The 14504-nt window shown below is 36.5% G+C and overlaps 2 protein-coding genes across 4 annotated transcripts in view; one reads left to right on the top strand and one right to left on the bottom strand.

The window, feature by feature from the left end:
• LOC105202260 (DNA ligase 3) overlaps positions 1 to 4551 on the bottom strand; it is a 96862-nt gene extending 92311 nt beyond the window's left edge. The window contains exons 1-2 of the mRNA XM_011170680.3: positions 3422 to 4551; positions 2940 to 3038 (exon numbers count right to left, since the gene is read on the bottom strand). The gene's annotated coding sequence lies outside the window, so the exon portion shown is untranslated. The remainder of the gene's footprint in view (positions 1 to 2939; positions 3039 to 3421) is intronic.
• Positions 4552 to 4937: 386 nt separating this feature from the next.
• On the top strand, positions 4938 to 14130 carry LOC105202258 (integrin beta-PS). Of its 3 annotated transcripts, none has more exons than XM_011170675.3 (10): positions 4938 to 5140; positions 5636 to 5819; positions 5962 to 6274; positions 7048 to 7276; positions 7354 to 7438; positions 7874 to 8518; positions 8709 to 9017; positions 9354 to 9551; positions 9910 to 10413; positions 10637 to 13232. In XM_011170675.3, the coding sequence occupies exons 2-10, from the start codon at positions 5637 to 5639 to the stop codon at positions 10700 to 10702; spliced, it is 2532 nt and encodes an 843-aa protein (XP_011168977.1). In that variant the 5' UTR covers positions 4938 to 5140; position 5636; the 3' UTR covers positions 10703 to 13232. The 3 variants fall into 3 exon arrangements, with proteins under 3 accessions (XP_011168977.1, XP_011168976.1, XP_011168978.1); XM_011170674.3 differs by lacking the exon at positions 4938 to 5140 and adding an exon at positions 5264 to 5424 and having other exon boundaries at positions 10637 to 14130; XM_011170676.3 differs by lacking the exon at positions 4938 to 5140 and adding an exon at positions 5393 to 5533.
• The last annotated feature ends 374 nt before the right edge of the window (positions 14131 to 14504 follow it).

Here is a 14504-nt window from a genome sequence, read left to right as displayed (position 1 = left end):
GACTTTCTTTGCAACTTTTCAAAAAAATTCTCAGATTTTTTTTAACGAAGTGGAATACTTTAAGTGCTAAAAACGTTTACAGCTTTTGTAGAATTCTTTATATACTTATAATAAATTATAAAATATTCGAAGATTTTTCAATCTATAATTTTAATCTATAATTTTAATCTATAATTTTTCAATCTATAATTATTTAAAAAAAAATAAAATCTAAAGAAATTTAAGATATTTTTTTTAATCTTCATAAAATACGAGATTTTATCCAAATTTTTTCAGATCTATTCAAAATATTGCCTCCCAAGGTATATTCATAAAAAAAATATCGCTTAGAATAATTTTTGCAATTTTTGCGAAATGCAAAAGCGAAAAGAATAGAAATTACGTGTATCGGTAAATTCACGAGAAAATTTTGTGAAAAAAGTCGATTAACTTGGAGATCAAAATTGCAATTCTTTCTTAAATAATATAAAAATTTCAGTGATCGCAAATTTCTCAATAAGAATAACATTGCTATTTAAAAAAAAAAAAAGAAGAAAAGTTTGGAAAAGGAGCGTCTGAACTCTGGAGAATGGAACAAACGCGCAAACAAATCGAAAAGTACATGCATCCTTTTAAAAAACATTCTTACGCCATCTATGATAATAATCGAAAGCAAAAATGGAGAATGCGACAAACGCGTAGATAATACATGCAACTGCCATATCGACAGAGATAACTGTGCTTTAGCACTATTTTACTCCGGCTGCTTCGTAATTCACTCTCTGTAAAAAGTAGAGATGAGCTAAACAGTTATATTTTAATAACAGTTATGACATCGTTACTTATATGTAACTGTTAATTTTAATAGTTATTTTATAACTTATGTCAAGTCTTATAAAATTAATAGCTATCTCATTTTAATAGCAATCAAAATACAAATTCAATTTTTGATGCAAAAATTTGGAGTACAATTTTCATTAAATATTATATATAACCAGAATTGTGTAAGTTAATATATTTTTTAATTTTTTGAATTAAGTTAAAGTTAATAGCTTATAAAATTAATTTAATCATGTTAAAAGTTATCTGAATAAAAAACTATGTTAACAATTACATTAAGGGCCAGTTTCACAACCTTCAGTTAACTTAATCGGCTGATTCTTCTATCGGAATTGACCAATCGCATTTGTCGTTAAGTAAAATTAACAAAAAATAACCAATCACGATTGACATTTAACCGGTTAGTTAAGTTAACCGTAGGTTATGAAACTGGCCCTAAGAGTAAATTAACTTAAATTAAAAGTTAATTTTAAAAAACATTGTTCATATTAAATTAGAAATTTTCAAGTTTTTAAAGTTAGATTTTTAAAAACAATTATACTATGGATCATACATCAAACTTAATATTTTATTTGTAAATTAAATCTACAAGATATAACGAAGAAATATTATTTCTTATGTGGAAATTATTTTTTTATACATAGATAAATTTTTAATTTCAAAAAAAAATTAATGAATTAAAGTTTATTTCAAAAATAACTAATTAAAGTTAAAAAGTAAATCATTTAAAATTAACCAAGTTATATGTTAAAAGTTATTAATTTTAACTTTTTAGCTACCTAATCCTGTACGTGATACAAGAAACATGTTGACGTTTTTATATAATTATATAGATTAATAAAATGAAAATCGTTGCCGCTGCTTATTTTATAAATAATTTGCATAAAAGATAACAAAAAATATCATTTTTAATAATATTTAGAATAAAGATAATATTTTAATTTTAAAAAATCTTATTTTCTGAGAATTTATTATGTAGAATTTTTAATGTAGACATTTAATTCTCGCATTCTATATTTACACGTTTTAAATTAAAGTGTATAAAAGTATAAATAATGTGTAATAATATCTCATGCAAATTTTCTGGAAACATTAATCGATTACATAGCAATCAAATTTTAGGATCTATCCAGACAAATTTGCATAGCTGTGTAACCATATGCATAAGGGCATTGATTGAACTATTAGCATATGCATAAGGAAATGAACCAATTAATTTCCTTATGCATATGGTTATGCAGCTATGCAAATTTATCTAAATAGACTCTCAGGCTCGATTTCACAAAAGTCATTTTGGTTTTAAGCGAAACTTAAGTGCATCTGTCTTTATCTTTCTTTCTAAGTAAATGAAGACAAACATTTAAATCTCGCTTTAAATCAAAATAACGTTGGTGAAATCCTCAATGCAGCCAATCAACGCTTTCAAAAGATTTGTCACGGCAGTAGTGACAATTATATCAACAGAAAAAAAATTTCTCTCATATCAAAACACAAAACAACAGAATAACTGTCATTTTTACTAAATAGTTAATGATATGATTAATAAAAGTTACAATTTGATAACTATTATAAAGTAGTAGGTATGTACAAAAGTACTGCTCATCCCTAGTAAAAAAAAAAAAATACACAAACAGAGAGAAACCAGAGAGTCAGAGAAGCCATGGCTATGATTTAGCTCACTTTACTTCGGAGTGCCTCTATATCCATAAAATTGTACTATGTAGCCAATGTCTATAAAACTTGTAGGTAACATTTCTTTTCCATGACCCAATAACAGGATTGTGACTTTCTTAAGATTATATTTATCTAGATTACTTAAGTATTATTTACAATACGTTTACACAATCCTCTTGCAAACAATACAAGCAATAAATTATTTTTTATTATTTTTCTATTCAGTAAGACAAATATTTACTAGTCTCCTATTTCATTCATGTATTTTTTTTGTATATGACATAAATACAAATCATTGATAAAGAAGAATGGGCTATAAAAAATAGAAAGATAATAATAATAACTTATAAGCTTATATGTAGCAAAGGATAATATTGTAGTTAAATATTTGCAGTTTATTTTCATCCATTCCAATACACTATGAAACAAATTACAATGTTATCTACCTTTCAATTCTCTAACTCTTTGTCGCTAATGAAGTATGATCACAGATGACCAGCCAAAGGATGTTATGAAAAGGTCTGCTTTAGCTGCACTCGAAGAAACTGAAACAGATGGCAGAAATCCATAAAAAATTCAGTTTAAATTGGCAAAATATATAAAATATCACAGTCATTCACGAGACAATTTTGAACAAATAATACTTTTTTCCCTGAGCACAGAGCAAAAGCATCTTTTCGTAACAGAAAGAAATTTGAGAGTAGTCATGGCTGCGATTTAGTTATGGCTATACTCTCAGATCTCATATCTCAAGTCGTCTAATTTTATCTCGCATATAATAAAACGCAAGATAAAAACAGACTGATTTTGAAATCTGAGAAACGATAATTGTGTGAGTGTGTGTGTGAATTCGGACTTCAATCTCTCAGGCTTCTCTTTATCACAGAACATATAAATACAAAAATAATTAATAAAATTTTACACTCACAGAATTGCAGAACAGGTGCCGTTTCCCACAATTTTCAAACATTCCGCACAGCAATAACAACCGTCCAGTACTTCATTTCAATATTCTCCGCAGACTCATTACGCGAACTTCACTCGCGAATAAAACGCAAAACGCGGACGAGACTTTAGCTTGCCGCGACGCAACAGGTGTTAAATATTGCATAAAGAACTTTCGACACTTCAGATTTGGAGCACGGGTAAAGCACGGAGCGTGTCTGACCGGCGACGAAGCGAAAATCAACATGGCAGCGACAAGGACAACCGAGAAGGCGCGTGACGTCACGTAACGGTACCCCGGAAAAAGTGGCGAGAGCCGTTTATGAAAATACGCGTAAGCACAACAAACAGAGGACGCAATTCGCTCCTGTTCGAAAATTTTCTGATATAATTGCGCGACGACCAAGCAGCGCGCTTCACTCGACACACTCGCGGTATTCCATTGCACGAACGACGAGCGAATACGCGCGCGGGAAAGCTCTCGAGGCAACGCAACAGGTAAATGACGCCGCGCTTCGTAAACGAGCAATCACGCATTATACGCACGACCTTGTGTGACTCGACGTATCGAGGCAATCGTCTGTTATTACATCGGCACTCTGAACTGCTCTGAACACCGTATTTACGCACCCATTAGATTTGGAGCACGGAGTGTGTCCGACCGGCGACGAAACGAAAATAAACATGGCAGCGACAAACAACCAAGAGCGCGTGACGTCACGGTACCCCGAAAGAGATGGCGAAAACAATTTATGGAAATACGCGTAAACACAACGAACAGAGGACGCAATTCGCTCCTATTCGAGAATTTTCTGATATAATCGCGCGACGATCAAGCAGCACGGTTCACTCGACACACTCACGGTACTCCATCGCACGAACGACGAGCGAATACGCGCGCGGGAAAGTTCTCGAAGCAATGACGCGACAAGCAAATGACGCCGCGCTTCGTAAACAAGCGATCACGCATTGTACGCACGATCTTGGGTGACCCGGCGTATCGAGGCAATCGTCCGTTGTTACATCGGCACACTCTGAACATCGTATTACGCACAATTCAGTTTTGGAGTACGCGAAAGGCAACCAACCGAACCGACGCGCCGGAAAGCGAAAAGCAAGATGGTAGCAAGCAGCGGCGCCACTAGCTGTAGTAGCAGCAGCAGCCGTTCCGGAAACGAGGTGGTGGTGGGAAAGACCGAGCGGCACTGCGTGCGCAGCGGCTCACCCGACCGCTGCCGAGCGTTGGCGGAGAGAGCCGAGCGGCACGGCCGGCGTACCCAGGCGTGCCAACCGTACCAGTGCAGGGAGTATTTTACGTGGGGGTGTTGCGCAGTTAACTAGACTGCGGGGCGCGTTCACAAGTGGTCGCGCGACTGATGGCGTAGGAAAACAGCGACGGACCAATCCGCGTAATGGTCGGCGAACGAGTGTGTCGAGTCGGTCGCGTTCATGCGACGCCGACCGACGTCGACGCCAACGCCGACGCGCGAGCGAGAAACGAGAGGAGCGAACACTCCCTACGGAGTGCTGCGTGCGCGTCGGTGCGTTCGTTTGATGGATTGCCATTTATGGTGATCCCGTGCGACGACGAGGGAAACATCAACCAAACATCGCGCTTGTGATGCTGTTGTGAGGCCGACGACGCAGCCGGGGTGGAAGAAAACGAAGGAGGATAGACGACGCTCCGTCTCGCGCAAATAAAGTGAGTGAGCACGCGTTCTTTTTGCGTCCTCGCCTCGCACGGTGCGAACAACCTCCCTCCGCCTCCTCTCGTCGTCCGCCTCGGTGCCCGCACGCGCGGGCATTCGTGGAGTGATGAGGCTCGTCAAATATAAAGATGACGGCATCGCCGTCGCGTGAATAAGCACGGTGGGTGCTTCGCGTGGAGGGTGCTCGGCGACTCGGTCAGTTGTCCCCGACCGATCGTTCGTCCTGATCGCGATCCGCTCGTCTCATCTCGCGTCTCTAGAAAATGGGAGCAAAATCGTACGTAATCAGAGTCGCGTCGACCCGCTGAAACCGACCCTCTCCGACACTTCTCATCTCGCCTCCAGCTGCTTTTCCCACTTTAACGCCGTGTTAACGTTGTTCTTATGTAATTTTACTTCTCTTCTTTTTTGTCATTTTTTAATTATTTATGTACGCCGATGCTCTTTGTGGAATTAATATATTTATCGGTTTATCTGGGATTTTGCAGAATGTTTGGCAGCTCAGGATGGATCCTTGTGTTAGGGGTGCTAGCGGCGAGCCTGTCGGCCTCGTTCGCGCAGGCAAATTATCCCCCTCCCCCAGAAAGACTGACCGGCATGAATCCTTGCATCAGCAAACAGACGTGCCACGAATGCATTCAGACGCCGCATTGCGCTTGGTGTGCAGCACCAGTAAGTCTTTATTAGTTTCATTGATAAGTCTTATTTTGCTCCTCTACATAACTCTTTCATCAATAAATGGATCAGTAAGTGTCTAGACAATTCTAGATAATGTTTACTCAACATGGATTCTAAAGCAACTTTGTTTTTACAGAAATTCCCAGAGAAGAGGTGCTTCCTTCCGAATATCAATACCAAAATATTAGCGACGTGTCCTCCCGAATACACATGGAATCCAGACAATGTCTTCAGCATGCTGCGACACCGGAACTTAACAAAGGGTGGCTATGCCACTGGTGGTGGCACAGGAGGGGGATTTAGTAGCATCGAGGGTTCATACTCCAACTCTTCGTCTTCCAGCTCGTCTTCCTCGCATTCGCATAAGGAGAGTTGGGGTGCTGGCGGAGGTAGAAGGCACGAGGCTGTGCAAATATGGCCACAAGAGGTCAATCTGAAGCTTAGAATAAGTAAGTTATTATTGTATTACTGTTTGCCAATGAAATCAAACTCAATTACATAAGTCTACAAAATTAGGAAAGGAGTCTTGTGTTTTGAACTATGAATGATGTTTCTATAGGATTTTGATGCATTGAAAACGACTACGTTCTTTGTTTTTTTTTCTATCTTTTTCCATTTTTTAAATAATTACAAAAACAACTTTTTCGAACTTGATTTTTGTATGAATTTTTTCTGGCTAAAGAAAAAAGGATAGCGAGGTCAGCTTTACAGCATTTTACGCAGAAATGTTCCCACAATACAGAAAATATCTTTTCGCAATTTATAAAAATGTTTTATGCAAACCGTAAACAAAAAACTTTGAAAAAATTGTGAAAAAATGATGATAAATTTTGAAATATAAAACCAAATAATTTGAAAGAAAAAAATCTTAAAAAATATTCAATTATTTAGGCTTATAGCTGTATGTTTCTAATTTAAATCTTTTTTTGAAAAATTAACTTTTGACTATTTATTAAAAAAGTTATTGAATTTAAACGATAAATGGATCCTGTGCGCGGCGTGACCTACGGTGTTTGTTTTTGTGATTATTTAAATACTGGAGGGTTATGAGGAAAAAACTGACAACGTAGTTGTTTTCAGTGCATCAAAATCCTATAGATACGCCATTCAAAATTCAAAGCACAAGACCCCCCCTAATTTTGTAGACCTGTGTTATCTGTTGATAAAATTAAAATTGCAAATATTTTATTTTACCAATGCAGTATGTGTAAATTTGTTTCAGATGAAGCTTACAGAATGTCCTTTGCTTATTCTCAAGCAGAGGATTACCCTGTCGATCTCTACTATCTTATGGATCTGAGCAAGTCTATGGAGGATGATAAAAAGAAACTGTCCGACTTAGGCCAGTTGTTGGTCGAGAGTATGAGCAAGATTACGAGCAATTTTCGTCTGGGCTTTGGTAGCTTCGTTGACAAAGTCGTAATGCCGTACGTCAATACAGTGCCGAAATCGTAAGTTTTAAGATAAACCGCAAGACAGTATATTATGAATATGCCAAGTATTTATTCTTTTTTACCTTTAATTCCAGTCTTATTGAACCATGTGATGGTTGTGCAGCACCTTATGGATACAGGAACATCATGAAACTTTCTGACGACACGGGCAACTTTGCGGTACGGAAATATCCAGATATATAAACAAGTACTAATTTAATTTGAGTACAAATTTAATTAATTTAAAATAAATCTAATTTGAGACGAATCCTGGAATGTTTATAAGGATAAAAAATATTTTTACTTAAGTGTTAATTTAATGCAGTTTCGTTAAAAATTTGATAGCTGAAAATAGTATTTAATGAGATTTTTTGTTTACATTAAAATAGTGTTACTTTATATTCTAATACCTTGCAAATCTATAAAGTAGAAAAAAATGTTTAAATTCTTAATTTTATAGATGATTTTTCTTCCAAAGTAGTGTTAATGTAAAAAAAAATAAGTAATTTCATGATTGATTTAGTTTTCTAACTTGAGAAAGATTCCTTAATTAATTTTGGATTGATCGAAAATCTTGTTTTATCAATTTTTCTAAAGAAACGTCCTTATTTACAGGGATTAGTACGCAACGCGTCGGTGTCTGGTAACCTAGACGCTCCAGAGGGTGGTTTTGATGCAATCATGCAGGCTATAGTTTGCCGGAAGCAGATTGGCTGGCGCGAAAAGGCACGTCGATTGTTAGTATTCTCGACTGACGCCGGGTTTCATTACGCGGGCGACGGCAAGCTGGGCGGTATTATCAAACCAAATGACGGCCTTTGCCACTTGGATGCCGGCGGCACGTACACCCACTCGTCTCTGCTAGATTACCCGAGCATCTCGCAGATCAATCTAAAAGTGAAGCAAAACGCGATAAACATCATATGGGCAGTAACCGAGGAACAGATCAACGTCTACAAGAGACTGATGAAGCATGTGGAAGGTTCCTTCGCTGGCAAGCTTTCGGACGATTCCAGCAACGTTGTGGAACTGATTCGCGAGCAGTACGACGCTATCTCGAGCTCAGTAGAGATGAAAGACACAGCTAGCAGTGCGATCAAGGTGAAGTACTTCTCAAGCTGCCTGGGCGGGCCGGCGGTCGAGACATCGAAGTGCGACGGATTAAAAGTCGGTACAAAGGTGGAATTCATTGCGGAGATTGAGGTCACCAGCTGTCCGGCAAACAGATCGGAATGGAAACAGAAGTTTGACATTTATCCGGTAAATCAAGTCATTATGCAAACGTGATCGGTCAATTGGAAATATACTAGTTTTTTTTATCTTCTATATACACATGTATGTATAAATTTTTTTAAATTTTAAGTTGGCATTTCTTATAAAAACATACATTTCTTTTTAATTTTCGTATTTGTTATTGTGTTATCGTTATATTCGGGATACTTTTTTCCAGGTCGGTATCAACGAGACTCTCACAGTGAATTTAGAGTTATTGTGTGATTGCGAGTGCGAGCATGAAGGCTACATGTACGAGGAGCGCTCGCCCGAATGCAACAACAATGGTACACTCAAGTGTGGCGTCTGCGAGTGCTACGACGGATTTTTCGGCAAACACTGCGAGTGCGACTCGCACAAGCCAATCGGACTAGACAAGCATTTCCAGTCGTGCCGTCCCGATAATACCACCCTTGTGGATTGCTCCGGCCGCGGCACGTGTACCTGCGGCCAATGCGAGTGCGAAGAATTGCAGAATCCGGGCGAGGTAAATTATTTAATCTTTGACTAATTGTTTTAAATTATTTAAATTCTCTAGCAAATCGATAAATTCTCATTCGATATTTTTCTTCTATTTAACTTGCGCATCTATAATTGTCAAATTGCAATATTGATTTATTTCTTATTAATTAATATTACAAGCAGCAATACACTTGGAAAATATATTAAAAAATGCATAAGACGTGTAAATGAAGAAAAGTAGACAAAATTATAAATGACTAAATGAGTGAAGAAAAGTAGAAATGGAATAGGTACATACAGACAAATACAATATTTGCGCAAATTCGAATGTTTGTGGCAACATAAATTTATATTTTTGCAGGAAATAACGGGACCTTTTTGCGAGTGCGACAATTTCTCTTGTGATCGTGATCAGGGTAAGCTCTGCTCTGATCATGGCACTTGCGAGTGCGGCCATTGCGTTTGTAATTCTGGCTGGACCGGAGACGCTTGCAGCTGTAGGACTTCTGATGCATGCATCGCACCAGGAACTACGAACGGAGTGCTCTGCTCAGGCCATGTAAGTTTGCGAGAGCAAAAAATCACCTTTACTTAATTTTTTATCTTCCTTTTCTGATACAATTTTAGTATAAAGAGTATAATTGAATATAATAATAATATGAGTATAAAACAGAATATAAGTGCAATAATTTAGGCGCATAAATTTAATTTTGTGTACAGAAAGAAACGACTATGTTAAAAATATTTAGTTGAACTCCTTAATTTTGACTCCATAACAATTTTCACCTATAATAATTAAATTTTAATATATACATACAGCTATTTTAAAAATTATGTAGTCATAAGTTTAAAGGATTATTACAAAAGTTAAGAGATTTTTCGCAAGAGACGCATCTCTTATTCTTCTCTTCATAAAGGGCGACTGCATTTGCGGAGTGTGCATCTGTCACGAGGAGGGTAACATTCGATATTCCGGCAAGCACTGCAACAAGTGTCCAACCTGCCCGAGCCGCTGCGAGGAGCTGAAACCCTGCGTACAGTGCCAGATGTATGGCACTGGAAATTACAGCGAGCCGGAAGAGTGCGCGAGGAACTGCAAGGAATTTGTGCCCGAGGGCGTGGAGACGGTAATCGTTGACGTGGACAACGACGAGGAGCCATGCTTCGGCACCGACGAGGATGACTGCAAGTACAACTTCGTCTACTACTACAACGAGACCAATTGCCTGCAGGTGCGCGCTCAAAATGAGCGCGAATGCCCACCGCAGGTCTACATGCTCGGCATCGTGCTCGGCGTGATCGCGGCGGTGGTTCTGATCGGTCTCGCGTTACTTCTGCTATGGAAGCTGCTGACGACTATACACGATAGACGAGAATTCGCCAAATTCGAAAAGGAGAGAATGATGGCGAAGTGGGACACGGTATGACTCATATTTCTCGTCTTATGAATCATAGTCACAGATTGAGTACTTAAGAATTAAATTTTGATGTTAGTCACTGCAAATAGAAAAAATCTTGGGTACAAGGACAAACTAATTAATTTTTCAAAACGAAATATAACAAAAGATAATTATAAAAATCTCAAATAGAATTTTGGTGTATGTTAATTATTTTAATAATGTTTTCTTTTTACCCGTTTTATAGGGAGAGAATCCAATTTATAAGCAGGCTACTTCCACCTTTAAGAATCCGACCTACGCTGGAAAATAACGCGTCTCGAAAGGAGGAGAAAAATATAACGTGATGTTTTTAAGAAAGAATCGCATCGTCGCTGCAACGTGATGCGATTTTAAATAATTCGCAGCCGATCACGAGTGCTGATCGCGCGCGATGTGTTGTCTCGAACTCAACAGAAGTTTGAATTTACGCCTTTACGGCATAACGAGATCTAAAGCTAACATTTTAGCGTATATAATTATTTAAAGGAACTAATATTTAAATATGTATACGGTATATACTCTATTTTTTTGTTGAGATATTTGTAAAAAACGACTTAATACTGCCATATAACATAGACTGCATTTCAGATGCGTGCGTGCACGCGCGCAGGAAACGCGCTATTTGTTTACGAAGTCTTAATGTTACATTTTATTGCGATCACGTTTTAAGAATCACGCTAGTTAGGCTAATTGAGAATCAAGTGCCTTTAAAGTCAGTATCCTAATGCGCTTGCATTAACTTTTAATATTTTTTATATTTTTTACAATATACAATTGGATGTTACTTAATGTGCGAGATCTAAGATTTCAGATATGAATTTAAAATCTGGAAAAATGTAATCTATTTCGCTTCGTTGCATCAGCTAGTTTCTATATGCGTTATTTGCTATTTCTGCTATTAGAATAAGTTATTATTATTATTTTTTTTTTTTTTCAAGCTAAAAAGAATTGCTCAGCAAATATTAGAAAGCTACAAACTATTAAAATGTCGAGTGCTGCATGATGTTTTTTTCTTTTTAGGAGAACAAACTGACATAACTCGTTACGAACATAATTCTCAGTCAGCAAAATAATACGCCAGATATGAAAACATTTATAAACCTTTCGAGGAAATTAATTATAATAGCTCAAGAATTGTTAAAACGCTGAAGCGGCTGTAATTCTGGGACAAAGTGAAATAAGCCGTACATTAATCTTTTATTTATTCTCCAGTTCTGAATCCATTTCGAAATATATCGCACACATTAAATTACATCCTTTACTATATCTTATTTACTCTATTTTATTTACACTAAGGAAAATGCCAAAAGAAAGCATTTCTCTTTATTTTAATCAGAAATGATAACTGTCGAAATTTTTACACTATTTACCAGTGCAATCTTTAACGTATACTTCACGCAGCGAAATTTGACGAATTTGCATTTACTTGCGAATTTTTCCTGTAATGTAATCGTATTAATCGTTAGAGTGTATTTTTGCGCAATTAAGGAGGACTCGAAAGTGTTTATAGGAAATTGTATAAATGTATAAAGTACTGCCCGAACCGTGTAGAAGTAAGTTTACTCCGTGTTATAACGTTAGCTCGACGACGATAACTGCACGATTATGACTCGCGTATTATTTCGTAAAAAAATATATATAGACACATATGTAAGATAATCCTTAAATTAAATGTCAATTCACGGGATAGTAATCACTTTAACTGTAAAAGTTAAACTATAAAAGATACCTATATTTTTCTAATAACTCCGCCGATTTTTTAAAGCTGTCGAAAGACACGAGTCAACTTTTATCCATCTCATCTCAATTGTTTTCGAAAAGGAAACAATTGTAGAAAAACACGGGCACTTCTTCAATATAATGTATAAAAGCCTGAACGATTCACAGAGACGTTTACGCGGGCTACAAATTCCCGCCGAAGTGAATTGACATAGAATGAAGGGGTTGTCTCGTACGTTACGTAGTCAGTCGTAATCGGTTACGATAATTCTAACGTAAGAGGAGTACACGAGGATTTTTTCCGGAATACGTAAAGTGAATGATTCCGAAGGCAAAAACATAGTTGCGTGCGTTGACAGCTGAATTATTTATTTCAGTCTTCTCTCTATTCGTGAATCTCACGAAGAAGCTCGATCCGGAAGGACTACAAGCGCAGAGTGGCCTTCTCCCCATTGTGCCACGAAGAAAAAGAGACTAATAATAGTCGCGGTAGACGCGAAATCGAGCTCGCCGCGCGATCGTTATATATATACATATACATTTATCGTGTTGTTTGTCTAAACCGTTTTACTCTTTCCTTTTTTATGACTTTTTAACCGCTAATTTTACGGTATAACTAACCGCGTTCTATCGACATTTAAACGCGATTTTTTTCTTTTATATATATATATTATATAACTCCAACGAGAAAATTAATTATAGTCAATGTTACTCCACGTGCGATAGCTCGCAAACTCGATAGACTATATGTAAAACCCTGTGCGAGGACTAATAAAGACGATGTGTTAGTAAGCGTCGCCGTTTCCTCATTTGCAGGGTAGCGATTATGTAACTTTCCCTAAGGCGAAAACGTGAAAAGTAAAACTTTATATTATTAGAATTAATGGAGAAATTTTACAGATTTGAACATTTACGCGTAAAATAATCTACATTACATGTATACAGTGTAAACTATTGGATTGTTACACAAGTTAGTTCGGCTTTTTTACTTTTTTGCAATGAAACATTGGTAATGTAACAATCCAATATGTTCAATGCGTCATGTAAGCAATAATTAATCAAAGATTTAGATTTTATCAGAAGTAGTAAACATTCTATCCCATCAAAAAGCGATAAAGAACAGTAAGTTAGATAATATAAGAATTCAGCGATCCAGCGATTGAATCCAATTTTTATTAGATAATCACAGGAAACAATAACATTTCTTTTGAAATATGGAAAGTGAAATAATAGTTAAAACAGGAAACGATAAAATTTTTGATAGATTTTATCGCTTCCTATTGTTTTAAACCAATTTCTTTTAACAAAAATTTTTAATATTATTACAGGATATATAAATCGTATAAATTGTAACAACGATTAAAGATAGATTTCTGCAATCATTTACTAAAATGTTGGGGCTACAATAGATTTTTAAATGAGAAATATTAAAGTTGGCAAATTAAACTATCTGAAATATTAGACAGTACTGAAGATGTTTCTAAATATGATTTACTTATTTTTCATATATTAATTTCTTACACCTTCTCTGTTTAATGTACCACATCTGAGCGCACAAATTTCAGAGAGTTTGATTTGCCAACTTTAAACCCTTCTATCATTTAAAAACTATTTAGTCTGAATACTTTGGTGTTAGAATTTTCGTTCCTAAACGATCTCAACAATCTACTTTCATTGTACGATTTTTACATCCTGTATATTTTTATTTTACCAATATTAAAATCAGATATATTAACAATCTTATAATTTAATTACTTTTTTCTGTATTGAATTAGCCAGTTTATAATTGTTTACATTGCTTGTATCGTCCACAAGCAGTGTAAATGATTATAAATTGAATACCTCAATACAGAATGAAGTAATTCAGTTATTAGATAAGAAATATTTATGTAAACGTAAGCAACAATTCACAAATAGTCCATGTGGATGTAATTTACACAATCCTGAAATTTTTCACGTTTCTGTCTTAGAAAAAAAAAATTACATGATTGCTACCCAGAGGATTGCTTGAAGATTTACCTGAGAGCCTTGGGAACCACCAGAGGTGTCGCGGGTCATTCTGGGTCAGAATGGCAGGAGGGCACGGCGAAGGAAGATCGATTTAACAGCGAGATAGGAATATATTGACCGATGTCCGGCACACGACCGTGTGCGTATTCGTGCGTGTCGCAACATGAACGTGAACGCGTGGAAGAAAGAAGGGGAAAGGGAGAGAACACGTTGGATTATCTCCTCATACGCGTTCTCCTTTTTCTTTCACATCGATCGCCGCGAGTATTTCCGTGAATGTCTCGATTCCGCGCACGGATGTAATATGATACGTGATTTCTTCCCCCTCGAAATTATTGCCTTTC

This window comes from Solenopsis invicta, chromosome 13, assembly GCF_016802725.1.
Source record: "Solenopsis invicta isolate M01_SB chromosome 13, UNIL_Sinv_3.0, whole genome shotgun sequence".
Lineage (NCBI taxonomy): Eukaryota > Metazoa > Arthropoda > Insecta > Hymenoptera > Formicidae > Solenopsis > Solenopsis invicta.
This window is presented reverse-complemented; position numbering and strand designations above follow the sequence as displayed.

Coding starts and splice junctions, on each gene's coding strand:
- LOC105202258 (XM_011170674.3), top strand. Junction 5,820..5,961: donor GCGCTTGGTGTGCAGCACCA/GTAAGTCTTTAT, acceptor TTGTTTTTACAG/AAATTCCCAGAGAAGAGGTG. Junction 10,414..10,636: donor TGATGGCGAAGTGGGACACG/GTATGACTCATA, acceptor CCCGTTTTATAG/GGAGAGAATCCAATTTATAA.